The following is a 27,959-nucleotide window of genomic DNA, read 5'->3' as shown; positions in this document are numbered from 1 at the left end:
ACACTGGGCACAGGCAGGGAGAGCTGGGATATGTGGGAATTACACTGGGCACAGGCAGGGAGAGCTGGGATATGTGGGCATTACACTGGGCACAGGCGGGGAGAGCTGGGATATGTGGGCATTACACTGGGCACAGGCAGGGAGAGCTGGGATATGTGGGAATTACACTGGGCACAGGCAGGGAGAGCTGGGATATGTGGGCATTACACTGGGCACAGGCAGGGAGAGCTGGGATATGTGGGCATTACACTGGGCACAGGCAGGGAGAGCTGGGATATGTGGGAATTACACTGGGCACAGGCAGGGATAGCTGGGATATGTGGGCATTACGCTGGGCCCAGCTTGAAAGTGCTGCAGTATGTTGGCATTATATGTTGGCATAATCCTATACTCAAAGAGTGTAGGATTATGTTGGCATAACCCTGAATATAGCCAGGGAATGCTGGGGTGTAAGGGCATTATTTTGGGCACAGCTAGGGAATGTAGGGGTATGCAGAAATGAAAACAGTAGGGCATGGTGAGACCAGTAGGCATTATACCAGTGTGTGAGACCCTGCAGCTGTTCATTCGGGAGTTGGAGGGGGCCCAGTTAATGACAACTCTACCTGGGGTACCTAGGTAATAACACTGGGGGGGGGCATAGGGAAGAGCTGCACACAGATTAGCACCTGTGTAGGGGAAGCCTTTGTGTGCAATTGGGATTGACTACTGCTCTTGACTAGCAGTGAATCACTATCGGGGGCTCGACAAGGAGAGGCTGCCAAGATCACATGTTTTTTTCCCTTGGCACCAGGGTGACATATAAACTGCACAGAATAAAGGGGAAGGTTACAAAGATCAAATCTCTGCTAAATAATCCAGTTATCATGCAGCGACTACAGAGCTGTGCCCAATACATATAAATCACTGGGGAATATTCTGTTTCTGACAGCTTAAAGGGACGTGTCGGGAAGCCCTCCCTGTAGCCTTACTGGCCCCAAGATGCTGAGTGTTTATAATCTGCAGACACATAGTACGGCTGTTATGACTTATATTTTATTGATGCCTTCCATTAAGGCACTTATTCCCTGAGGTTTATTGCTTCTTACAGAAAATGGAAAAGTTAGGCATTTTCATATGAAAATAAAATATATTGAAATCTGCCCTGTTGTGCTGCAATAAGGTGCCCTAGGCATTATCATTACAGACAAAGGTATATAGGTGCCTAAGGTGTCGGTGTACCCGTGAATGTGCCCCCGCAGGTAACATGGGCTGCATGATGGGCCTCTAGCTTCAGTTGCAAGGCTAGCTGTTGGGGTATGAGTGGTCAGAATCTTTAGATGTAAAGCCTAGCTGCCTTCCCATTGGTTTGTGAGAATCACAATGCAGAAACGTAAGCCTAGCTGCCTTCCCATTGGTTTGTGAGAATCACAATGCAGAAACGTAAGCCTAGCTGCCTTCCCATTGGTTTGTGAGAATCACAATGCAGAAACGTAAGCCTAGCTGCCTTCCCATTGGTTTGTGAGAGTCACAATGCAGAAATGTAAACCTAGCTGCCTTCCCGTTGGTTTGTGAGAGTCACAATGCAGAAACGTAAGCCTAGCTGCCTTCCGATTGGTTTGTGAGAATCACAAATGCTGAAACGTAAGCCTAGCTGCCTTCCCATTGGTTTGTGAGAGTCACAATGCAGAAACGTAAGCCTAGCTGCCTTCCCGTTGGTTTGTGAGAGTCACAATGCAGAAACGTAAGCCTAGCTGCCTTCCTGTTGGTTTGTGAGAGTCACAATGCTGAAACGTAAGCCTAGCTGCCTTCCCATTGGTTTGTGAGAGTCACAATGCAGAAACGTAAGCCTAGCTGCCTTCCCATTGGTTTGTGAGAGTCACAATGCAGAAACGTAAGCCTAGCTGCCTTCCCATTGGTTCCAGAATGGTCCGGCATAAGCCTAGCTGCCTTCCCATTGGTTTGTGAGAGTCACAATGCTGTAGCGTAAGCCTAGCCGCCTTCTCATTGGTTCCAGAATCGTCCGGCATAAGCCTTGTTGCCTTCACATTGGTTTGTGGGTTGTCAAAATATTCAGGCCTAAGCCTAGCTACATTTCCATTGGTATGTGCGAGTCAGATTGCAGAAACATAAGCCTATCTGCCTTCTCATTGGTTCCTGAGTGGTCAGAATGTTCAGGCGTAAGCCTTGTTACCTTCATTTTGGTTTGTGGGTTGTCAAAATGTTCAGGCCTAAGCCTAGCTGTGCTCCCATTGGTTTGTGAGAGTCAGATCAATTGTGAGTGTTCAGACATAGACCTAGCTGCTTTCTCATTGGTTCATGAGTTGTAAGAATGTTCAGATGTATATCTAGCCATCTTCCCATTGGTTTGTTAGCGGTCAAAATGCACAGGCGTTAGCCTAGCTGCCTTCCCTTTGGTGCTTGACTGGCCATAATAATCAGTTGGAAGTCTGGTCAACTTTCTATTTGTTATCAGATCCCAATAATCCTCTTATAATATGTTTGTGTGTGTGTTGAAGTTTCTTTGTCATTAGAAAAGAAGGCTATTGAGGCTTATCTTCCCCACTCAGATCCAGATTTTTGATATAATGTCAGAAAAGGACCATTGTTGGCCAAGCTGATTGTGAGATTGGGCAATGCCATGGCTGAATGAGCCCCGCCGCGGTATGAAATATGCTTCTGATTCACCTGACTCCTGCTTTGTGTACCCCCAGATTCAGCACATCGAGGCAAACATTAACCTGGATTCCTGATTCCTTCTTTTCTAGGTGAGTTATTAACTAGGTAATTATGTATTTGTATTTATATAAACACTGACTTTATCTTGGGTCACATGCCATATGTCACACTGGTCCTCTCAAGGAGAACCGCACCCATCTATGGAAAATAATGGGAGGCAGGTATCTCTGGGTAACATGTAAAGCTGAAAATACACTGTAAAATGCCCTCATCTGGCTACCTCTTTACCCTATTTGGCCACCAAGGCACTGGGCCAAATTAGGATGATTCCACCATTTAGGCCCCAGGCCAGACCAATTGTATTGGGGTATATGGAGATGTTCCAGGAGAGGATTGCATTGGTTGAGGTAGTCTTTGTCTAATGGGTTTTTCTAACCTGGTCTGGAGGGGCCAAGTTGACAGCTTCTATTGCCCCCTGCATGGCCACCCCTTAGACTGATTCGGCAGCTTATTGGCCCCTGTATGGGCACTAACGATGGGCCTGCCAGCCAGATCTTGATTAGGCAGCTTTAAAAATTTAGTCGGATCAGGGACCACATCGGCTGGTGATGCGGTCCCCGAACTGAGATGCCTTTACCTATACCCGTTGTTCTAATTCGATTGTTTTGGCCCTGGGGCCAAACGACCATATTAGCCCGATATCACCCACCCGTAGGTGGGGATATCGGGAGATGATCCGCTCGCTTGGCGACCTCGCCAAGCGAGCAGATCTCATTGTGCATGGCCACCTTAAGGGTGAAGACACACAGAGCTTCTTAGCAGCAGCTACTTGTCACAGCTACTAAACTCCAGAAAATCCCCTGCCATAGACAATACTGAGAATTGTCTCTGCTAAAACACACGTAGAGACAGTTATCAGTAAATGATCAGCATTGTCTATTTTAGTAGCCACGACAAGTAGCTGCGACTAGTAGCTCTGTGTGTCTTCACCCTGAATCTAAAACTGGAGCTGAAATATAAAAATATACATTTTAAAGAAAAAAAAAATTGTGTCTCGCATCATTAACTGGAAAATATACTGGCCAGGTATGGACCAAGTAATAGTTGATTTGTATGGCTTGCTGAGTAAAATGACAGTACCCCTCTATGTGAGTAAAGCTGGCTTTGCACTTATTGAATTTTGGTGCATAAATGTTGGGTGGTTGATCCCGACCTGTGTACCATCGATATTGGTCTGTTCCTCATTGGGCTTACTTGTTTGTACAGCATGGTAGTTCTGATCTTTAGCACATAAGGAGTTGTACCTTTTTGACTTTTGCAGTCTGCTGAGTGGAAGAATTTCAACTCTTCGTGATGAAACTGCAGCTGTGAGTCTTATTTATTAATATGATTATTATTATTATTATTACGTATTATTTGCAATGTGTAAGGTGGCAACTCTTGAGTGTATAAGGGTAGGGGGTTTATGGTGGAGCCACACCCAGTGCAAGAAGACCCATTCTGGGGGTAGCACATAGATGTCCCCTTTTATTATAATGCCATTGTATTTTATAAACAGTCTTTTAGGCATATGGCACACTAAGGGATGTACCAGTAGATAAAACTCATTCCTGCTTCACCCTGCCCCTTTAGTGATGTCTGAGGGCAGGGCTATAAATACAGGCAGCTCGACGGCTTGAGAGCAGGTGGGATAGGGTTGGATTAGTACCTTAAAGGAAAACTATACCCCCAACAATGTACTGTAGGTCTCTATAAAAATATATTGCATAAACCAGCTTCATCTAAATAAACCTTTTTTTTACATTAGCAGTAGGTGCCATTGGGTAATCCTAAATAGAAAACTGCCCCCTGGGATCATAGGAGTCACAGTGCACACAAACAAGCCAAGGCACACATACATGCTAGGCCCCATCAGCCAATGAATGGGCAGAGTTCTGCCTTTTGCTCCCACACTACTTCCTGTTACAGTTAGAGCTGCATCTCTTCCTGTCAGCTGATCTCTGAGGGAGCACACAGCCCATCACTAAATGGCAGCTCAAGGGAAAGGATGTAAAAGGGCAATATTTACTGATATATATATTCCAGTTAAGCGAGATTCTTTAATAGGTCACTTAATATGATATAAACTATCCATTGGTTAAGTATTCATTCTGGGGTATAAACTTTAAACTTTAAGGGGGTCTTAACCCCACTGAATTGATGTAAATGTATTCAGAGCAATCCCCTAAACACTGCTATTTGCATTCATTTTCTGTTTTCTAAGATATTGGCTGTTTTAGACTGCAAATACCAGGCTTTTGCCTCAACAGCTTTTTAAAGAGCCAGAGTATCCGGAAACCTAACAGACTCTGCATTTTATATACACTTCATCAATTCGGTTAACCCTTGGGTTGCTGATCGTTGAATACAAAGCCCGGCAGTATAAAAATGCAAATATCTCAGAAACTGCTAAAACGGATATAAAACTGGTATAAAAAGGTTCTTGAGGGCAGAACGAACAAATGAATGTGCAGCAGGAGGGTCTCCTGTTATTCTGTCCCACAGCAAAAATGCTCTGCTGATGCAGGAAGGGTCTCTTGATGCTTCTTTGCTCATCTCTTTTATTTTTACTATACAAGCAGCTTTCTAATTATTACAGAGGAAAACTAATCATTCAGAAATGCAGAATTGCTTGTATAAATAAGACTCTGTTGGGCTTATGTAATAAAAACACTAAGTTTGCTGAAGAGCAGTAACCTATAGCAACCAATTAGCAGTTAGAATGCACAGTGTTTAAAAGCAAACATCTTATTGGTTGCTATGGGTTACTGCACCTTAGCATACATATGAGGTTATGAGAAATGGCAGTGTTGCCTGTTACTTAATTTCCCGTAATCGGACACATTTATCTTGCAGATATTTATTGACAGAGACCCAACTGCGTTTGCACCAATCTTAAATTTTCTTCGTACAAAGGAACTTGATTTGAGGTACGTACATTTTGTTTTTCTCAAATGAACAGACTTTTTACACTTTAATTGTTTATCAGTTATTTTGCTCCAGCCAAATCCAAGTGCCCGGCTGAACCAAATCCTTAAGATCACATGACTTTTGGTCATGTGAACATTTTTTCCGGGCACGCTTCTATTTAACTCTTCAGTAGCCTTCAGTAGGGTTTGGTTAGGTATCCAGGCAAATCTTTTACAAAGGATTTGAACCCAAATATTCTGGATTCGGTGCATCCCTATATATGTATATAGTATTGTGTTACAATTGGTGCTCAGTGATGTATTTTGTGTCACATGACTCACTGCACATTCTGTTTTATAATAAAATAATTAGGGATGCACCGAACCCACTTTTTTGCGTTAGGCCGAACCCCCAAACCCACACTAAAGGATTCGGCCGAACCCCCGAACCCACACTGAAGGATTCGGCCGAACCCCCGAACCCACACTGAAGGATTCGGCCGAACCCCCGAACCCACACTGAAGGATTCGGCCGAACCCCCCAACCCACACTGAAGGATTCGGCCGAACCCACACCGAAGGATTCGGCCGAACCCACGCTGAAGGATTCGGCCGAACCCACGCTGAAGGATTCGGCCGAACCCCCGAACCCACGCTGAAGGATTCGGCCGAATCCCGATCCGAATCCCAATTAACATGTGTTAATTAGGATCGGAAGGGGTTAAAACGGCAAAATTTTTTTTACCTGGCAATTTAACCCTTTCCGAATGCTAATTATCATATGCTAATTTATGCTAATTAGGATTCGGTTTGACAGGACCGCAGATCCAGCCAAAACCGAATCCTTTAAAACAAAGCCCGGATTCGCCCGAATCCCGAACGGAATCCGGGATTCGGTGCATCCCTAAAAATAATGTACCCCCTATTGTGAAATATAAGGATGTTATAGGTCACCGTGGAGTCATTTAGGTCATGGAACGGCAAGGTGACTTCTAATATCCTCATATTTTACAATAGGGGGCACATGATTTATTATAAAACACAAGTTTCCATGAGTCAAGTGACACACATGACATCACTAAGTCCCCATTATAACATATGACATCACCAAGCACTGTTTATAAAGATTAAATATAGAGGATATTCATGCCTCTTGTGTATTAAAAAAAAAAAATAATGTATTCCTCTTTTAAAATGTGAGGCTATTAGATGTATATACCATAGAATGTATTTACACCAGGTCTTGTAACCCATAACAACCAATGGGAAGCTTATTCTACCACAAGGGATCAGTAAATGATTCCTGCTGCTTGGTTGCTATGAGTTACTAGAGCTGGTGCAATTCTGCCAGAAAGTTGAAGGCTGCCTTTATTGGTCATATTCCTTGCTGTAGTCTTGGGGGGAGGTGGGGGGCCAGTTGGTTGAAGTGTTCACATTTGCCACTGTAGTGAAGTTACAGACTGCCAGAAAGTGAGCCCGAACAGCGTGTTAAAGGTCATGCCATTGAGATACACTTTTAAAGAAACTATTGGTTTAAAGATTTAGAACTATATCTTTTTTAATCTTGGGTAAAGGAAGAACAGGGTTTAAGGTAAGGTATGGGGTGGTTTTAAGCATTCCTACCATTTCTTTTTCAGGGGTGTAAGCCTGAATGTTCTCCGCCATGAAGCAGAATTTTACGGAATCACTCCCCTAGGTAATTCATTAAAAATCATTTCACATGCGGAAATAAAATATATTGTGATGAAGATCATTTAAATTCTTGTTTCCTTTGTGCATGGTGAGTGTATGGGGTTCCAGCTGAGGACCCCAATTAGTGATGTGCGGCCGGCCTGGGTTTGGGCCGACACCTACACAGCTTTTGCGGGTTGCAGGCAGGTTCGGACTGAAGTTTTCCATGTGCCCACCCTGCCTGCAACCTTCCAATGCCTGGTTTCCAACTTCAGATGTTCTATATATCTAAAATCTATAGCATTTCACCCTCGCGTCCTGCCCCTTTTATGATGTCAGAAAGGGGTGGGTGCAGATAACAAACTGGTGGATTTGGATTGCACATCACTAGACCCAATATTTCTGATCCTCGCAGTGCACAAAGGGTCTGTACTTTGTCTACAGCTGCCAGAAGGATAGGAGTCCAATCAAATGGCCAGGGATATTGAGAATGGTTCCGTTTTAAAGTGATACTCCTATTAAATTGTTTTAGTCACTTTAAAAGGCGGCAGCGGCACAGCCTACACGTGCATGTGAACAGATGCACATCTCCAGTGCTATTTCTTACCAACTAATGAGACTAGACAAGGATGCCCCTTGTCACCCCAATATATATATATATGTATGTAAAGCGCTGCGTACATAAGTATGGAACCACTGGCCCAAGTTATTAGGCAGTCTGAAACAATGAAAGGACTAGTTGTAGGTCCCCAAGAACACAAACTCTTGTTATTTGCTGATGATGTCCCTCTGATCCTCACTAACCCAACAGTTGCTTTACAGGACCTACAAGTACTAAAGACTAAATACAACTCAAATATATGATCAAAATTTGGGACAGAATGGCAGCAACCCCCCCTCCTTCTCTAGTAACGGAATCATGGCTCCAGAGGTTAAAATATAACACTATCTGTTTTCCTGGCTGAGAAATAAGGATAATTTAGTCCACAGAGTAAGCAGTATGGCTGCCGTCATGGCACCTCCAAAGAAGCAGCTTAATAGACTGAGGCTCCATTAGAATCTCACTGATGTCCCCACACTGCAGCAGAGGAGGTTACAAAGTGATCCTTGCAACTGTTCCATCGGTTTCGTTATACTCACCTTTGTCCATTTTTGTTCCTAGTAAAGAGATTGCTGTTATGTGAAGAGCTTGAACGTTCTTCATGTGGAAGTGTCCTTTTTCATGGCTACTTACCTCCACCAGGTAACTCTTCATCCAATAACTGTTTGTCACCAGGCATCTGTGATTAACTTGAGCATTGAAAATGTTTTACCAACCTTTTACCAAGCCCTTACTAACTCCGCCTCCATCCTCCAGAATCCGATAGTGAGCTCTGTATGTAAGTGCCCCTCCCTTCCCTCAGTTACTGCCACTTTCTCAGGTTTATCAGTCAGGAATAGTTTATTATGTTGGTGTTTTACTGGGAAGGGTGGATCCTTTTTGCTTTATGGGAGGAGTCTGTCCAACCTGAGCTTGCCTTAGGCCCCCTGTGTTAAGGTTTGAGAGGCGTAACGCCCCATTTAAACTTCCGACCTGCCACAGTGGCGCAAAGCAGGCCTCATTTGCTGATGCATCAAATCCATATCCATGATTTCAGTGTAGCCATAAACTGAATCCCCTAGGGAGCCAAAAATGTTAGGCCCCTTTGGGTAGTTTTTTGTTAAGAGCTGCTCTGCTTTCACATGCAGCAGCTTTGGCTAGATTATAATTGTGAGCTTTACTTGCCCTTTAAAACCATTTTGTGTATTCCACTCATTCTGTTGCAGCGATTCCTAGACGTAAATTCACCTGTGAAGCATCACCTTCCCCAGATGGGATAGCCGGGTTACGACCCTGTGAAGCAGGGGCCCAAGCAAATTCCGCCCAGCCAACACTTGCGGCTGCTGAGGGAATGGTTCGATTGGGTAAGTGTAATATATGTTTTGTTCCCCAGCAAGCAGCAGCCTTCTTTACTGTTTAAAGAAACAGTAACACCAAAAAGGAATGTTTTACAGTTATCAAAATTGAATGTACTTCCGCCCTGCACTGGGAAAACTGGCATGTTTGCTTGAGAAAACCTACTATAGTTACTATATTACTATAGGTATTTATATAAACTATAGTAGGGTTTCTGTAGCAAACACCCCAGCTGTACCGGTGCAGGAATGGCTGCCCCCGGGGCTACACAGCGGGGTATTTATATAAACTATAGTAGGGTTTCTGTAGCAAACACCCCAGCTGTACCAGTGCAGGAATGGCTGCCCCCGGGGCTACACAGCGGGGTATTTATATAAACTATAGTAGGGTTTCTGTAGCAAACACCCCAGCTGTACCAGTGCAGGAATGGCTGCCCCCGAGGCTACACAGCGGGGTATTTATATAAACTATAGTAGGGTTTCTGTAGCAAACACCCCAGCTGTACCAGTGCAGGAATGGCTGCCCCCGGGGCTACACAGCGGGGTATTTATATAAACTATAGTAGGGTTTCTGTAGCAAACACCCCAGCTGTACCGGTGCAGGAATGGCTGCCCCGGGGCTACACAGCGGGGTATTTATATAAACTATAGTAGGGTTTCTGTAGCAAACACCCCAGCTGTACCAGTGCAGGAATGGCTGCCCCCGGGGCTACACAGCGGGGTATTTATATAAACTATAGTAGGGTTTCTGTAGCAAACACCCCAGCTGTACCAGTGCAGGAATGGCTGCCCCGGGGCTACACAGCGGAGTATTTATATAAACTATAGTAGGGTTTCTGTAGCAAACACCCCAGCTGTACCAGTGCAGGAATGGCTGCCCCCGGGGCTACACAGCGGGGTATTTATATAAACTATAGTAGGGTTTCTGTAGCAAACACCCCAGCTGTACCAGTGCAGGAATGGCTGCCCCCCGGGGCTACACAGCGGGGTATTTATATAAACTATAGTAGGGTTTCTGTACCAAACACCCCAGCTGTACCAGTGCAGGAATGGCTGCCCCCGGGGCTACACAGCGGGGTATTTATATAAACTATAGTAGGGTTTCTGTAGCAAACACCCCAGCTGTACCAGTGCAGGAATGGCTGCCCCCGGGGCTATACAGCAGGGTATGTATATAAACTATAGTAGGGTTTCTGTAGCAAACACCCCAGCTGTACCAGTGCAGGAATGGCTGCCCCCGGGGCTACACAGCGGGGTATTTATATAAACTATAGTAGGGTTTCTGTAGCAAACACCCCAGCTGTACCAGTGCAGGAATGGCTGCCCCCGGGGCTACACAGCGGGGTATTTATATAAACTATAGTAGGGTTTCTGTAGCAAACACCCCAGCTGTACCAGTGCAGGAATGGCTGCCCCCGGGGCTACACAGCGGGGTATTTATATAAACTATAGTAGGGTTTCTGTAGCAAACACCCCAGCTGTACCAGTGCAGGAATGGCTGCCCCCGGGGCTACACAGCGGGGTATTTATATAAACTATAGTAGGGTTTCTGTAGCAAACACCCCAGCTGTACCAGTGCAGGAACGGCTGCCCCCGGGGCTACACAGCGGGGTATTTATATAAACTATAGTAGGGTTTCTGTAGCAAACACCCCAACTGTACCAGTGCAGGAATGGCTGCCCCCGGGGCTACACAGTGGGGTATTTATATAAACTATAGTAGGGTTTCTGTAGCAACCACCCCAGCTGTACCAGTGCAGGAATGGCTGCCCCCGGGGCTACACAGCAGGATATTTATATAAACTATTGTAGGGTTTCTGTAGCAAACACCGCAGATGTACAAGTGCAGGGCAGCAGTACATTATATTTTACTTACTTTGATACATTTTCATTTTTTGGTGTTACTGTTCCTTTAACAACAATTGGGCATACGCTTCTGGCTAGGAGGTAATTAAAATTGCCTGGAGCAGAGATCTCAATTCCTTTTGCTCAGTCCCATATTGGTCTAGAAGGGGGACAGAATTCTGTGAAGTTGGGACCAGTTTTGGACAGAGTAAAATTGTCTGGGTTGTGTTGGATCGTGGTCAAAAAGTGTTCTCTTCCCCATCTATATTTATATATTTATTTAGTATGTATATGTTAGGGATACATTGTGTATTATTGGAGAACAGCCTACTAATTTAGGGTTTCATATTTATTTTATTTGTACTTGATACAAATACAATACATTCATAATAATGTGTGCTCTTATTTGTGCTAACGGGAAAAGCACCCAGTGCTTATTGGGCTTGCTATTTTTTCTCTTTCTATAGTTATTGTAGTATCGTGCTCCGGAGCGCCACTCCCAATCTGTGCCATTTTGTGCCACATTGCGCTTTGACCCTTTCAAGCCTTGGTTTGCTTGGGGAATACTCATTTCTGTGTTCCTTGGCTGTATGGTTCCCAATTCTATGTGTGGGAATGGAAAGGCTTTTGATCAGTGTGGGATCTCAAGGTTGTGTCTTATTAGTTATAAAAGTAGTTGCCTGGCAAAGCTGAGGAAGCATTCCATTTGTTTTGCCACTGATGATTGGCTCACTAGAGAAGGGATCCCCAACCTTTCTTACTCGTGAGCCACAGTCAAATATAAAAAGACTTGGAGAGCAAAACAAGCACCATAAAAGTTCATGGAGGAGCCAAATAAGGGCTGTGATTGGCTATTAGGTGCCTCTATGCACCCTATCAGCTTACAGGGGCTTTATTTGGTAGGAAATCTTGTTTTAATTCAGCCAAAACTTGTCAGCAAGTCAGGAATTCAAAAATAACTCCCTTGTTTGGGGGCACTGAGAGCAACATCCAAGGGGTTGGGGAGCAACATGTTGCCCCTGAGCCACTGGTTGGGGATCACTGCACTAGAGCTTACCACCCACGGTATGGTTTTATATAGATCTAAGGTTAACTAGCCATAGAACCAGGGCTGCCCCTACCATATGAATAAAGAGAAATAAGGCTGTGCGGTATAACCTATGGTTTTATATGTGTTTTACTGAACTTTTAAGCCCAACTGATAAACAGTGCATTTAATAATGCCAGTGCCATGGGAAGATCTCACCACCCTGCTGGTTATTTATAATGGGCTATAAGAGAACATATGCCCACCATAACCCAAACCTCTGCCGAAGCACTCGGTATCCATTTCATTTTGTTTCTAATCAAGTGTTCCTTCCCAGATATCTCCGCGCTAACTCCATGCGGTTTCCTTTCATTACTCGCCCAAGCTTTAATCCCACTCATTTCACTTAGCGGCTGCAATAACGAGGATCTTCCATTCCCGCTCGATATGGGGAAGCAATTGGCAGCCTAATGGCGGCACGCAGAGCTTTATTCCTAAATGGGGCTTTTAACATTTTAGTTGCAGCCGTTTTGGGGAATTACAGCGGGGTGAAGCAGCATTTGGCCGAGGTTATACAGAATAAATATAGGAACGTTGTTTGTTCTGTAGACATTTCCGTGTTGTCGTTATTAAATACGGCCAGCACTTTCTACTTAAGAGAGTTATGATTTAGTAGACGTGTCATTTTCAGCGGCCCGAATCCTCGGCAGGACGGTCTCAGGGGTTTCCGATTTGAGGAACATTGATGGATCAGTGATGGTGATGCAATTATGGAACTTGCCAGCAACGTAGCTGACCTGTAGATAAATGGAAGGCCTCGCTCGCTTTCTACATCAGGGCTGCTGTAATTCCACAGCGCAGGCAATCCGACTGGCCTATTCAGGAATCCAATTTCCTTTCTATCGGGGGCATTCAAAATGGCAACATCGCCAACGAGCCATAACTTTGCTTAATTCGTGGGAGATGGGAAAGGGAGGCTCGGGGACGCACCGGATGATGAAGGGGCTGCAGACAATATCATTCGACTGTTTTCGGACAGCACGCGAGCATAATCATTCGTCTTAAGGTTTCTTGCAGGAATAACGTCGGCCATTGTTGTGTTTTTGTGTTTCGCAGGGTTCCCAGTGGATCCCAGGAAAGTGCTAATAGTTGCAGGACATCACAACTGGATTGTCACCGCGTACGCTCATTTCGTGGTTTGTTACAGGTATGACTTATTCATATGGTTCCTTTTTGTCTGTTGTTTGGTCTCCCCGAGTTTCCTTCTCTCTCCTTACACTGTCGCAATGGGATCAATGAAACCTTCTTTCTGTGACTTTGAAAGCCAAGTAGGCACAACATGATCTTGTGTGTGTGTATGTGTGTAGCCCCAAACACTACCGTGTGTATCTGCACTCTTATCTGTCATCTGATACTGAGCAATGATGGATTCCATTAGCGTATTTTATATGGATATTCTTAATCCACAAAACCTCAACCCACTCCTGATCTTAATCTGCAAAACCTTAACCCACACCTGATCCTAACCCACAAAACCTTAACCCACACCCGACCCTAACCTGCAAAACCTTAACCCACACCCCACCCTAACCCGCAAAATTTTAACCCACACCCGACCATAACCTGCAAAACCGACCCAAGAAAAATTGCTGGTCCCAGTGGAAAGGACACAAACCACTTACTAAATTCTCACTATGGGGAAATCTTGCACATTTTTATAGGAGAAAAAACATGTCAGCAACAGTACAGTAGAAATGTGTTTTCCCAATGAGAAGTTTTCTGATGTGGGGTTCACTTCCCCTTTAGTAGCTAGGGATTGCACAGGCTGCTTTGTGTCTCTGTGCGCAGTGAGTTGTTCCTCCGCCACATTATTAGAGCATGTGTCTTTGCACCTAGTGCTATGCCTGCTCTTCATACATGAGCCCTTGTGTATTTTGGTTATTCAACTTCCTCCCCCCCAGTAAAAATTAACATTCGTCTTCTGTAACATTCAGTACATTTTGGAACACCTCCGTTACAAGAATGCGGACTCAAAGCTCTGACTATTGTCTTTCTAGGATAAAAGAATCATCGGGCTGGCAACAAGTGTTTTCCAGCCCCTTTCTGGACTGGACTATCGAGCGCGTAGCACTTAATGCCAAAGTGGTTGGAGGCCCTCATGGGGATAAAGACAAGATGGTGGCCGTTGCCTCAGAGAGCAGCATCATACTTTGGAGCATACAGGATGGAAGCAGTGGAAGCGAAATAGGTAGGAAATATACAGTGTATACATATACTCTGTGTTTCGGAACCATTCATTATGGGCTTACAGACTGGGTATAATGAGCTTGAATTAGCCTGAAATACATGCAGGGACATAATGGTTTTCTGAGGGACCCTGTATAGAAATAGGCCAGTTTCTAACCCAGATTATTTGGGAACTAAAGGTGGCCATACACGCAAGGTCGCCAAGCGAGCGGATCTTCTCCCAATATCCCCCACCTACGGGTGGGCAATATTGGGCTAATTCAGGCTAATTCGATCGTTCGGCCCTGATCGAATTAGAACGAGGGGTATAGGTGTCCATCGGTTTGGGGACCGCATCAACGAGCCGATGCAGTCCCCAAACCGACTAATTTTCAAACCTGCCCGATCGAGATCTGGCCGATTTCAGACCAGGTGTCGGTCGGGCAGGCCTGTTGTTAGTGCCCATACATGGGCCGATAAGCTGCCAAATCTGTCTAAGGGACCAATATCGGCAGCTAGAATCGGCCCATATATGGGGACCTTTATGCTCTTTATTATGTTATAGAATGGCCAATTATACGCAACATTTCAATTGGTCTTCATTATTTATTTGTTATAGTTTTTTAATTATGTGCCTCCTTCTTCTGGCTCTTTACAGCTTTCAAATGGCCCCAGTAGTCAAACAAATAGCTTCATGAGGTGACAATTTTATTATTATTGTTACATTCTGCTACATATTTTTCTATTCAGTTTTCCTATACCAGTCTCTGATTCAAACTAGCACCTGGTTGCTAAGGTAATTTAAAGCCTAGGAACCAGATAACGGCTGAAATTCCAAACTGGAGAGCTGCTCAACAAAAAGTTGGATAATTAAAAAAAACACAAATAATAACAAATAGGCTTATAACAGCCACCTTTGGTCTCAGGCCTGGACCTCAGCTACTTGGGTGCTGCCTGGTTTCATCTTACAAGAATCCAGAGATTTCCACTGGGCCAACCAAGGGAGCCAAACATTTACCACAGGGAAGGAGCCAGTAAGGCAGAACTAGATGTATCGGGTAGATTGGGTCCGTACCAGGAAACTACAGCAGAACCATGAGACAAACTCAGAGTGAGGAACAAGGTGGGGTCAGAACCACCGGTCCGTGAAGGACTCTCAGTAGAATATTCCGCTCCCTCTTTGCCCATGTGTGACCGTCGTAAGAGAATTACTTTGATCAGATGATGAGATTGGGAGTATTGCCATGTAATACTTCTAAACACACAAAGAAATATGTAACGATTCTTATACTTGAAGGCGTACGGAAGAAAGGCGAAAGGCTGCTTGGATGTACATCGGGGAATAGCAACCTCTCGCATGTGGGCATCGGGTTGGGAAGCAAGGAAATTGCTTGTATCCCCTGCAATTAGTTTCCCTCTCACCCTATAATGGAGTGTTCCGTCCCTTCCATTTGATGGCTGGACGGGATAGTTTGGTTTTCCATACGGGGGCTGCTCATACAGGCGCCCTATGTTCAAGCCCTGCAAAAAGAAACAATTTGTTGTTGGAAAAGGCATCCGGACCCCACTAGCGCCACGGAAAGCAAATGACAGCGGCTGGCACCCGCGTGATCGACGTCTCCCCCAGGTTGCTCTGCCTTCAGTATTACTTACGGAAGACACCGCGAGCAGATTGCTGCTATAAGCACTATTTTACGCATCGGGCCCCTTAAGACGAGGAGATGTCATTACTCATAGCATCTCCTTCCCGGCGGAGAGCAGCCCGGATTGTTGAGCCTAAGCGAGAGCGACACTTTAAATTCCTTCAGACCTTTCAAGCTGTCTGCCTTGATTTCCCACAACCGCGTCCTCCTCTGGAGTAATCACTTTTACATGTTTCTCTGTTTTTATTACGGCCCGTCCCGTGTTCTCTAATGTATCAGAAGGCAACGGAAAAATTGAAATCTAAAGAAGTGACTGTGCGACGCTTTGTAGCAAGGATTTTATCTCCGGTATTCCCCATATTTGAGTTGTTTGCCTCTGCTCCGACTCAAGACTTAGGGCTATGGCCAGTGCCATGTTTTAATAATCACAGAAATGGGGGTCATCTTCCAGCCTGGACTGGCAGTCTGTGGGCTCGGGCAAATGCCAGAGGGGCTGCTGTAAGAGGCTGTTTGGGCCTCTGTGTACTTGTAAAGCCAGGGCCTATTTTGAGTCCCATTTGTGTTTTTTTTTTTTTTTTAATTATTTAACTTTTTGATCAGCAGCTTTCCAGTTAGGAATTTCAGCAGCTATCTGGTTGCTAGGGTTCAAATTACTTTGGCAACCAGAAATTGGTTTGAATGAGAGACTGGTATATGAATAGGAGAGGGTGTGAATAGAAAAATAAGTAGTGGAATGAAACAATAAAACTGTACCCTCATGAAGCTATAGTGTTTTTACTACTGGGGTCAGTGACCCCCATTTGAAATTTGGAAAGAGTCAGAAGAAGAAGAATGCAAATAATTAAAAAACAATGAAACTATGTTCCATATAGTTCCTCCATTTTCTTTAGAGGTAGTGAACGGGGCCAGAAAACAGAACAGAATTGTGCATCACCCCATGATTACCCCTAAATACACAAAATAGTTCAAGCCAGTAGAATGGACAGTACAGGTATGGGACCTGTTATCCAGAATGCTCGGGATCTGGGGTTTTCTGGATAAGGGGGTCTTTCCATAATTTGGATCTCCATTACCTTAAAGTAATTTCAACATTAATTAAACCCAATAGGATTGTTCTGCCCCCAATAAGGGGTAATTATATCTTAGTTGGGATCAACTACAGGTACTGTTTTATTATTACAGAGAAAAGGGAATCATTTAACCATGAAATAAACCCAATAGGGCTGTTCTGCCCCCAATAAGGGGTAATTATATCTTAGTTGGGATCAAGTACAGGTACTGTTTTATTATTACAGAGAAAAGGGAATCATTTAACCATGAAATAAACCCAATAGGGCTGTTCTGCCCCCAATAAGGGGTAATTATATCTTAGTTGGGATCAAGTACAGGTACTGTTTTATTATTACAGAGAAAAAGGAATCATTTAACCATGAAATAAACCCAATAGGGCTGTTCTGCCCCCAATAAGGGGTAATTATATCTTAGTTGGGATCAAGTACAGGTACTGTTTTATTATTACAGAGAAAAAGGAATCATTTAACCATGAAATAAACCCAATAGGGCTGTTCTGCCCCAATAAGGGGTAATTATATCTTAGTTGGGATCAACTACAGGTACTGTTTTATTATTACAGAGAAAAAGGAATCATTTAACCATGAAATAAACCCAATAGGGCTGTTCTGCCCCCAATAAGGGGTAATTATATCTTAGTTGGGATCAAGTACAGGTACTGTTTTATTATTACAGAGAAAAGGGAATCATTTAACCATGAAATAAACACAATAGGGCTGTTCTGCCCCAATAAGGGGTAATTATATCTTAGTTGGGATCAAGTACAGGTACTGTTTTATTATTATAGATAATGAAGAAGTCATTTGATTATAATGGAGTACATGGGAGATGGCCTTCCTGTAATTCAGAGCTTCCTGGATAACTTGTTTCCCGATAATGGATCCTATCCCTATATAAGAATATGTGTGCTTTATGCCCTCTTTGTGCATAGGTAACTCTGTTACAATTTCTGTTCCAATGCAGGTGTGTTCAGTCTGGGCGTGCCTGTGGATGCACTTTTCTTTATTGGGAACCAGTTGGTGGCTACCAGCCATACAGGCAAAGTCGGCGTATGGAATGCCGTAACTCAGCACTGGCAGGTACGTTTCTAATCATATTTATTATATTTATTATTAGACAAGCAGACCTCCCAGTTACATAGAGAAGCTTCAGGGGGACCTGCGTATAGAACACAGTCCATGGGATAATGGCCGACCTTTCTAACCTTCCCTTTCTCTGTAGGTTCAGGACGTTGTCCCTATTACAAGCTACGATACCGCTGGATCATTTCTTCTCTTGGGTTGCAACAATGGATCCATTTATTATATAGGTCAGCAGATTTACAAAGAGCTTTTATGTACATTTATTATAAACATGTACCAGATATTGAAGGAAACTTGATACTTTTATGTGTATGGAAACCTAGAGCTGAATATTTATTTTCCTTTTGTTTTATTTCCCCAAGAATGTCTCACTGACTCAGCTTGCTGGCTTAGCCTTATGTAAGCTGTATATAAGCTCATAGCCTGTACAGAGAGATACCATAAAACTATAGCACCATGGGGATTCCCCTGTACTAAGCACAATTCAGCAGGAACAGCCCCCTATGTTTGCCCATAGCATGTACAGAGAGATACCATAAAACTATGGCAGCATAGTGATTCCCTGTACTAAGCACAATTCAGCAGGAACAGCCCCCTAAGTTTGCTCATAGCCTGTACAGAGAGATACCATAAAACTATAGCACCATGGGGATTCCCCTGTACTAAGCACAATTCAGCAGGAACAGCCCCCTAAGTTTGCCCATAGCATGTACAGAGAGATACCATAAAACTATGGCAGCATAGTGATTCCCTGTACTAAGCACAATTCAGCAGGAACAGCCCCCTAAGTTTGCTCATAGCCTGTACAGAGAGATACCATAAAACTATAGCACCATAGGGATTCCCCTGTACTAAGCACAATTCAGCAGGAACAGCCCCCTAAATTTCCTCAGCCTGTACAGAGAGATACCATAAAACTGTGGCACATAGGGATTCCCTTGTACTAAGCACAATTCAGCAGGAACAGCCCCTAAGTTTGCTCATAGCCTGTACAGAGAGATACCATAAAACTATGGCACCATAGGGATTCCCCTGTACTAAGCTCCCTAATCTGTAGAGAGATACCATAAAACTAAGTAAACATAGGTATATGTACAAAGCAGGAATATTTCAGTGTAAAGCAGCCAGTTTCAAGGGGTAATTTTATTACAGATATGCAGAAATTTCCACTGCGTATGAAAGACAATGATCTCCTGGTGACTGAACTGTACCATGATCCCTCTAACGATGCCATCACTGCCCTGAGCGTCTACCTGACTCCTAAAACAAGTGAGTATCTGTATCGGAATTCTGATACACAGCTGGATTTGAATAAAAGTGCTTATAAATAGCATATACACATACACATATACACACATACACACATACACACACATACACACATACACACATAAACACACATACACACATAAACACACATACACACATAAACACACATACACACATAAACACACATACACACATAAACACACATACACACATATACACGTACACACATATACACACATACACACACACATACACACATATACACGTACACACATATACACACATACACACACACACACATATACACGTACACACATATACACACATACACACACACACACACATACACACATATACACACACACATACACACACACACATACACACACATATACACACATACACATATACACGTACACACATACACACACACATACACACACACATACACACACACACACACACACACACACATACACACACATACACACACATACACACACATATACACACATACACACATATACACGTACACACATATACACAAATACACATATATACATATACACATATATACATATACACATATATACATATACACATTTAACTTCTGGTTATATGGGGCTCACCTATATCCGCAAGTGCAGTGAGCAAAGTGCAGTTTCGAGCGCAATCGGCATGTGTTTTTTCCCAGAATTCTTGCATCATTGGGGTATCAAAGGGGCAATTCTCCTGACACAATTGCGCTGCTCCTACTTTCCTTCCATTATGTAGAAACCTCCAAGAAAACCTTACTTTTTTTTCTTAATGTCTTTCCATTGGTTCCCATCATAAATATCAAGATAAACACAATAATGACGTAATGGTTACATGTCTGCTGTGGGTTTCAGGTGTGAGCGGAAACTGGATCGAGATCGCCTACGGTACAAGTTCTGGCGCTGTGCGAGTGATAGTGCAGCACCCCGAGACGGTTGGCTCTGGCCCCCAGCTCTTCCAGACTTTCACTGTTCATCGGAGTTCTGTCACAAAGATCATGTTGTCTGAGAAACACCTTGTTTCAGGTACTAGATATGTAGATACTTTATTTGTATGTTTATTGTATGTGCTATGAGACCGGTGCGGGTCTGGTTGGGCATACCTGTGCCTCAGTTGGACCTGCACCCATCACCCTGCTATGCCTCCTACCCAGACCAGTTACGCAACCCTACTAGTAATGGGTAAACTTACCTTCCATGCTGGTCACCAAAAGTGACGTCACCGTGCACGGTGATATCACTCCGGTTAAGGAGGAAAAAAAATAGCATTATTGTTGGGGTGGGAGGGAACGCTTCTGCACCCAAGCAAGGTACCCACAGACTGCCTACATGGTCTGGTAATTGGGGACCTTCTACCCAAAACCCAACTGCTTTGCAGGTATTCTGCGGGTACCCAACCCGATGTACAGTATGTACCTATATCATGCTGCAAAACTAAACAAAATTCTATTTACACAGAGAAAGTGTCTTTGCTGAGTATTCATGTTACTCCACTGGGTCACATCCCGGCGGCACACTGGTCCCATCCTTGTTGGGCCCATTCATCAGTTGTATTGTAGGGTTCCTATAGAGCAGGGGTCCCCAACCTTTCTTACTCTTGAACCACAGTCAAATGTAAAAGGACTTGGAGAGCAACACAAGCACCATAAAAGTTCATGGAGGTGCCAAATAAGGGCTGTGATTGGCTATTAGGGGCCTCTATGCACCCTATCAGCTTACAGGGGCTTTATTTGGTAGGAAATCTTGTTTTTATTCAACCAAAACTTGCCCCCAAGTCAGGAATTCAAAAATAACTCCCTGGTTTGGGGGCACTGGGAGCAACATCCAAGGAGTTGGGGAGCAACATGTTGCCCCTGAGCCACTGGTTGGGGATCACTATAGAGCATATGTGCAGCCAATGGAGGGTCACACAAAAGAACAATGATGGCAACATTGTTACCAAACTGTCATCTCCTTCATATGCAAAACAGCAGGAATTCTTCAGGGAAAAAAAAGTCCTATTTTGCTTTGGATTTTTCCATGTTCTTCAATATGACTGTGTGGAATAAACTCTTGTTTTAATGTATTTAATAGTCTGCGCTGATAACAATCACGTCCGGACGTGGACAGTGACGCGATTCCGAGGGATGATTTCCACCCAGCCCGGCTCCACTCCTCTTGCCTCTTTCAAGATCTTGTCTTTAGAAGAAGCAGAAAGCCATGGGAGCTACTCTTCAGGCAATGACATAGGTATAGCTTGTATAACAATATGCAGTATGCAGGGCTTGGGAGGCTCTCTATATACAGGGAGTTGTCAGTACCACAAAAGGTTGTTTGTTGGTATCTACTTCCTTTTAAATCAAGGGGCAGGATCATTGTCCTATGGGAAAATACTTGTATTCCAGCTTAGTCAGGAACATACGGGTGAAATAGACCTTCCAGCAAGTCCTTCCTGCAGCCTATTGGAAGACTAGGGGAAGACTTATGGTATAAATAGAGAAAAATGTATGCAACATAACACTGATATTTGGGTAACAATAAAAATCCCATAAACTTAGATCTAGTAACCCAATAGTACCAATCAGATATTGGATTTCAAAGAAGGGGTAATGAAATATATGGCCATAAAGGAGAACTAAGCCCTAAAAAGAATATGGGAAAAAATGCCGTATTTTATATACAAACTTACAGCACCAGCCTAAAGTTTCAGCATCTCAATAGCAGCAATGATTCAGGTCTTTACCGTTGTCACAGGGGCTCCCCCCATCTTGGAAAGTGTCAGTGGCACTGCACATGCTCAGTGGGCAGCTGTTTGGAAGCTGAGCTTAGGGGTCGTTACAAGTTATCAAGCAGAAAATGAGGTTGGCCTGTTATATAAGCTGATGCTACAGGGGTGATTCTGGTGCTAATTACACTGGTTTCAAAGCTGCCATGTAATGTGAACCTAAATAAACTACTAATCAGCCTTTATATAGCAACATGTATATTCTATATATACAGTATATTGTGAGTGGGCCCCTAAGCTCAGGTTATATTGTACCATTTATATTGTATATATACAGTATATAGTGAGTGGGCCCCTAAGCTCAGGTTATACTGTGACATTTATATTCTGTATATACAGTATAGTGTGAGTGGGCCCCTAAGCTCAGGTTATACTGTGCCATTTATATTCTATATATACAGTATAGTGTGAGTGGGTCCCTAAGCTCAGGTTATACTGTGCCATTTATATTCTGTATATACAGTATAGTGTGAGTGGGTCCCTAAGCTCAGGTTATATTGTGCCATTTATATTCTGTATATACAGTATAGTGTGAGTGGGCCCCTAAGCTCAGGTTATACTGTGACATTTATATTCTGTATATACAGTATAGTGTGAGTGGGCCCCTAAGCTCAGGTTATACTGTGCCATTTATATTCTGTATATACAGTATATTGTGAGTGGGCCCCTAAGCTCAGGTTATATTGTGCCATTTATATTCTGTATATATACAGTATAGTGTGCCATTTATATTGTATATATACAGTATAGTGTGAGTGGGCCCCTAAGCTCAGGTTATACTGTGACATTTATATTCTGTATATACAGTATAGTGTGAGTGGGCCCCTAAGCTCAGGTTATACTGTGCCATTTATATTCTGTATATACAGTATATTGTGAGTGGGCCCCTAAGCTCAGGTTATACTGTGACATTTATATTCTGTATATACAGTATAGTGTGAGTGGGTCCCTAAGCTCAGGTTATACTGTGCCATTTATATTCTGTATATACAGTATATTGTGAGTGGGCCCCTAAGCTCAGGTTATACTGTGCCATTTATATTCTGTATATACAGTATAGTGTGAGTGGGTCCCTAAGCTCAGGTTATACTGTGACATTTATATTCTGTATATACAGTATAGTGTGAGTGGGTCCCTAAGCTCAGGTTATATTGTGCCATTTATATTCTGTATATACAGTATAGTGTGAGTGGGTCCCTAAGCTCAGGTTATATTGTGCCATTTATATTCTGTATATACAGTATATTGTGAGTGGGTCCCTAAGCTCAGGTTATACTGTGCCATTTATATTCTGTATATACAGTATAGTGTGAGTGGGCCCCTAAGCTCAGGTTATACTGTGCCATTTATATTCTGTATATACAGTATATTGTGAGTGGGTCCCTAAGCTCAGGTTATACTGTGCCATTTATATTCTGTATATACAGTATAGTGTGAGTGGGTCCCTAAGCTCAGGTTATACTGTGCCATTTATATTCTGTATATACAGTATATTGTGAGTGGGTCCCTAAGCTCAGGTTATATTGTGCCATTTATATTCTGTATATACAATATAGTGTGTGTGGGCCCCTAAGCTCACGTAAGTGACAGCAGCACAGAACATGTGCTGGGATTTAACAGAAAAGAAGATGGGGGGCTACTGGGACATCTACAGAGGCACAGATCTGTCCGCTAAAGGGCTGGGGTTGCTTTGGGCTGGTACAGAACCCCAAAACATAATGTACAATATTTATAGCCTACTTCTTTAGTTAAGCTCTAGTTCTCCTTTAAGTTTGCTTGTATAGTAACCCACAGAAACTAACCAGATCTTGGGTTTCAAACAGCTGACTAGTAAATGCTACCTGGTTGGTTGCTATGGGTTACTAGACATGTATAAGGCCATTTATTTCATTATCCCTTTAATGTGGTCATTCTTTAGGGAAAGGTGCAGTGCTTGTATATGTACAGAATAAAACACAACGCATAGAATAATTGGGGCTGATTTCAGTTGGGTTTCCATACATTGTTATTGGAAGACTAATGAGAGCTGCTATGGACCTCTCTGTATAATACTGTAGAACTATCCTATTAAGTATGAATATGAAGATTTATCATTTATCATTTATCCAGGCCATGGTATATCCAATATAAATAAATCTAAAGCAACTGGATGTCTTCAATGATTACTTAACAAGTCCGGTTGCTTTAGATTTATTTATATTGGATATCCTATTTAGTAAGTGCTGTAGGTCTCCATACTGTAACTCTAACCCCCCTTCCCTGTTCTTTCCCAGGGCCTTTTGGAGAAAGGGACGATCAGCAAGTATTCATCCAAAAAGTGGTGCCCATAACAAACAAATTATTTGTAAGACTCTCTTCTACTGGGAGAAGGTAAATCATATGTTTATTTTGATTCCAGTTTTGGAACGTTTGTATATTAATTTTTAATTCTCAGGCTCAACTGAAAACCATGGGTGCACTTTGATGCTAAAGATTGAGCAAACTGTTTCCTATAGGGATGCAACAAATCCAGGATTCCGTTCCGTATTCGACCAGTTTCAGCAGGATTCGGATTCGGTTGAATCCACGCTCCTGGCTAAATCAAATCCTTAGCATTAAAATCATGTGGCTTTTTGTCATCTAAACCTGGAAGTTGAATTTTTTTTTGCCACGTGCTAAGCACACAGTTCTCTTTAACCCTTCCATATAAAGCCAGTATTTGGCTGAATCTTTTACAAAGGATTTGGGGGTTCGGCCAATCCGAAAATAGTGGGTACGGTGCATCCCTAATTTCCTATGGCACCCCACAGTGCAACATGTTCAGGATTTTAACGACCTGTTTGTATGGAGTAACTTGGTGAGAAATAGAAGCAAAAACGTCTAGATCTGTGCTGTCCAATGTTTTACATTGGGGTGATTATTTCTTACACCACCTTTTTAAAATCATTTTTGACCTACAAAGAAGTCTCTGGAGAGCTTTTGAGTAAAAGGGGAGAGGGCCTTATCTGGGCTATGGGCCTTCAGTTGGACAGCCCTGTTCTAGATATCATTTGCTCCATCTCTGTAGCAAAAATTTCAGTTCCCATCACTTACTTGAGCCTCACGCTAAAGGGTTAATACAGTGGTTCTACAGCTGTTGGCTGAATTCCTGGCTGGGTTTAGAGATTTTACATAGTTACATAGTTACATAGGGTTGAAAAAAGACCATTGTCCATCAAGTTCAACCCATCCGAGTAAACCCAGCACACAACCTATACTAACCAATCTATACACTCACATACATAAACTATATATATACAACCACTAACACTAACTGTAGATATTAGTATCACAATAGCCTTGGATATTCTGCTTGTTCAAAAACTCATCCAGGCCCCTCTTAAAGGCATTAACAGAATCTGCCATTACCCCATCACTAGGAAGGGCATTCCCCAACCTCACTGCCCTCACCGTGAAAAACCCCCTACGCTGCTTCAAATGGAAGCTCCGTTCCTCTAATCTATAGGGGGGACCTCTGGTGCGCTGATTGTTTTTATGGGAAAAAAGAACATCCCCCAACTGCCTATAATCCCCTCTACTTGTACTTTGTCAGCTTTTCCCTATTTTTGATGTTAAAGGAGAAGGAAAGTCATTTTGGCCAATAGATTTGCCACATTAGTGCCACCTAGAACAATATATTTATTCTGCAGAAACCATTACCATACCTAAGTAAACAGCTTTAGAAGCTTTCTCCGTTTGCTTAAGATAGCAGCTGTCATTTTAGGTAGCTTCCTGCCTGCAGTCTAGCCATTATAGCTGAGATTACACGTTCCTAAGGGAGGGGGGAGGAAGTTCTTAGCATTCTGGTGGGAGGGGGGAGCAGGAGAGAGGAGAGAAGTGCGCAGACTCTGGCCCAGGGAATTAAGGATGTTTCTGAGAGAGGAAGTCAGACACTGGAACATCATGTTTACAAAAGAGAGACAAGAAATCCTGTGTTTCTTGGACTCAGTGCAGCGTTTCTGTGAGTGCTTATGGCTGTATTTACATAGACCTTTCTGATAAAGCTTACTTAGTTTTTACCTTTCCCTCTCCTTTGTGGTCATGGGCTTTGGCATTGGGGGAAAAAAGGGTCTGCTTATTTACCCTTAGATAATCCTGAAATGCCAACCCCAAGGATTGGAGTTAGTACTCACTCACTATTGTAAATATTCCAGCAGGGTGACCGACACAGCCATCTGTGTATATCTGCAGCCTTGTTATGAGCTAAGGGGGCCACTAAGTGTTGCTTGAACCCATAAAGTGCAAAAACTATGGTACCATCAATGTAACATTTACTCTCCAACTGTTGGTGACTTGGGCTCATTGGGCAGCGGCTGGTTGATAATCACTGCCTTGGAACATGGAAAGCAAAATAATAAGCAGGTGGTAATCATTACGTGGCCACCTATTCCTACCCCTCAACTCAAGAATATACCCCCCAGTCCTTTACATTTATCTTTCAAACAAGGTTTCATTTCTTAAGGAACAAATAAAAGACTTCAAGCAATGGCTCCATGGGCTTTATTTTTAAAACTTCCGTGTGTCCAGACTTTGGTCCGAGAATTCCAGTCTCATGTTGGTCTCCTTCCGTTGTAGAATCTGTGAAATTCAGGCGGTGGATTGCACCACAATCACGTGTTTCACGGTGAGGGAATGCGAGGGGTCGAGCAGAATGGGCTCCAGGCCGCGGCGCTACCTCTTTACTGGACACTCCAACGGAAGCATTCAGATGTGGGACCTCACCACTGCTATGGACATGGTGACAAAAACTGAAGAGAAAGGTAAAATAAAGTGAAATGTTTTGTCTAAATAAATCTGTGTTCTTTAAAGGACAAGTCAACCCAAAATATAATATTTTTTCTGAATAAAAGAAAACAGAATTCTAAGCAACTTTGCAATATACATTCATTACATATTTGCAATGGTTTCTGACTTATTCGTATATATAATAGCTATTATAAGTAGTGTTTGCCTGTCCTTTTCTCTTCCCTGCCCCGGTGGCTCTGACTGAAACAATGTAACACAAGGCAGCAGACTGACAGACCTGACTCGCTGGGGGAGACCGACCTTTGCAACATTGTTTAAAAAGTAACAACCAGGAGTTCAGCAAATGCTGCTTTCAATAGCAATTACATTTACACGTAACTTTTAAAGCAATAAAAATGTGTAATAAATGTACTGTGTACTGGGAAGTTTTCTTTTATTAGGAAAAAAACTGACTTTTGGGGTTGACATGTCCTTTAAAGGGGTATTGATTCAGCTTGTATAGCAGGGTGCCTGTGCTGCAATGGCAATGTTGCTGGTTGCTTCGGCCCTTTCTGGATTCCAGCGTCCCAGTCCCACCACTGCTTTTTCAGGGAGATTTCTCAGACTGAGAAGTTGAATGAATGTTACTGAACCAATGGCTGAACGGTCTCTTACTGTCATTAGATGTAGGCGGTCCATCGGAAGAAGAGCTTCTAAAGCTTCTGGACCAATGTGATCTGAGCACGTCTCGCTGTGCGACGCCCAACATCAGCCCCGCAACTTCTGTAGTTCATCAGAGCCGACTCCGGGATTCAAACTCAAGGTAAGTCTTGGTATATATATATGGTTTGTTATTATTCTGTTACCTGCAGAACAGTCCTATTGGGTTTTTTCATGTTTAAATGATTCCCTTTTCTCTGTAATAATAAAACAGTACCTGTACTTGATCCCAACTAAGATATAATTACCCCTTATTGGGGCAGAACAGTCCTATTGGGTTTATTTAATGGTTAAATGATTCCCTTTTCTCTGTAATAATAAAA

At 43.1% G+C, this 27,959-nt stretch overlaps 1 protein-coding gene across 1 annotated transcript in view; it reads left to right on the top strand.

Moving 5' to 3' along the window:
• Window positions 1-27,959, top strand: part of kctd3 (potassium channel tetramerization domain containing 3) — a 33,976-nt gene that overhangs the window by 4,023 nt on the left and 1,994 nt on the right. The window contains exons 2-17 of the mRNA XM_002939274.5: window positions 2,694-2,747; window positions 3,980-4,025; window positions 5,554-5,627; window positions 7,244-7,302; window positions 8,440-8,520; window positions 9,084-9,221; window positions 13,200-13,290; window positions 14,141-14,331; window positions 17,987-18,102; window positions 18,245-18,332; window positions 19,258-19,374; window positions 20,265-20,435; window positions 21,483-21,638; window positions 24,447-24,543; window positions 26,767-26,951; window positions 27,601-27,739. Coding sequence (XP_002939320.2) covers window positions 2,694-2,747; window positions 3,980-4,025; window positions 5,554-5,627; window positions 7,244-7,302; window positions 8,440-8,520; window positions 9,084-9,221; window positions 13,200-13,290; window positions 14,141-14,331; window positions 17,987-18,102; window positions 18,245-18,332; window positions 19,258-19,374; window positions 20,265-20,435; window positions 21,483-21,638; window positions 24,447-24,543; window positions 26,767-26,951; window positions 27,601-27,739 — 1,803 coding nt within the window. The remainder of the gene's footprint in view (window positions 1-2,693; window positions 2,748-3,979; window positions 4,026-5,553; window positions 5,628-7,243; window positions 7,303-8,439; window positions 8,521-9,083; window positions 9,222-13,199; window positions 13,291-14,140; window positions 14,332-17,986; window positions 18,103-18,244; window positions 18,333-19,257; window positions 19,375-20,264; window positions 20,436-21,482; window positions 21,639-24,446; window positions 24,544-26,766; window positions 26,952-27,600; window positions 27,740-27,959) is intronic.

Source organism: Xenopus tropicalis, chromosome 5 (genome assembly GCF_000004195.4).
Source record: "Xenopus tropicalis strain Nigerian chromosome 5, UCB_Xtro_10.0, whole genome shotgun sequence".
In the NCBI taxonomy this organism is placed as follows: domain Eukaryota; kingdom Metazoa; phylum Chordata; class Amphibia; order Anura; family Pipidae; genus Xenopus; species Xenopus tropicalis.
Note: the sequence above shows the minus strand (reverse complement) of the source record. Positions and strands in the feature narration are given on the sequence as shown.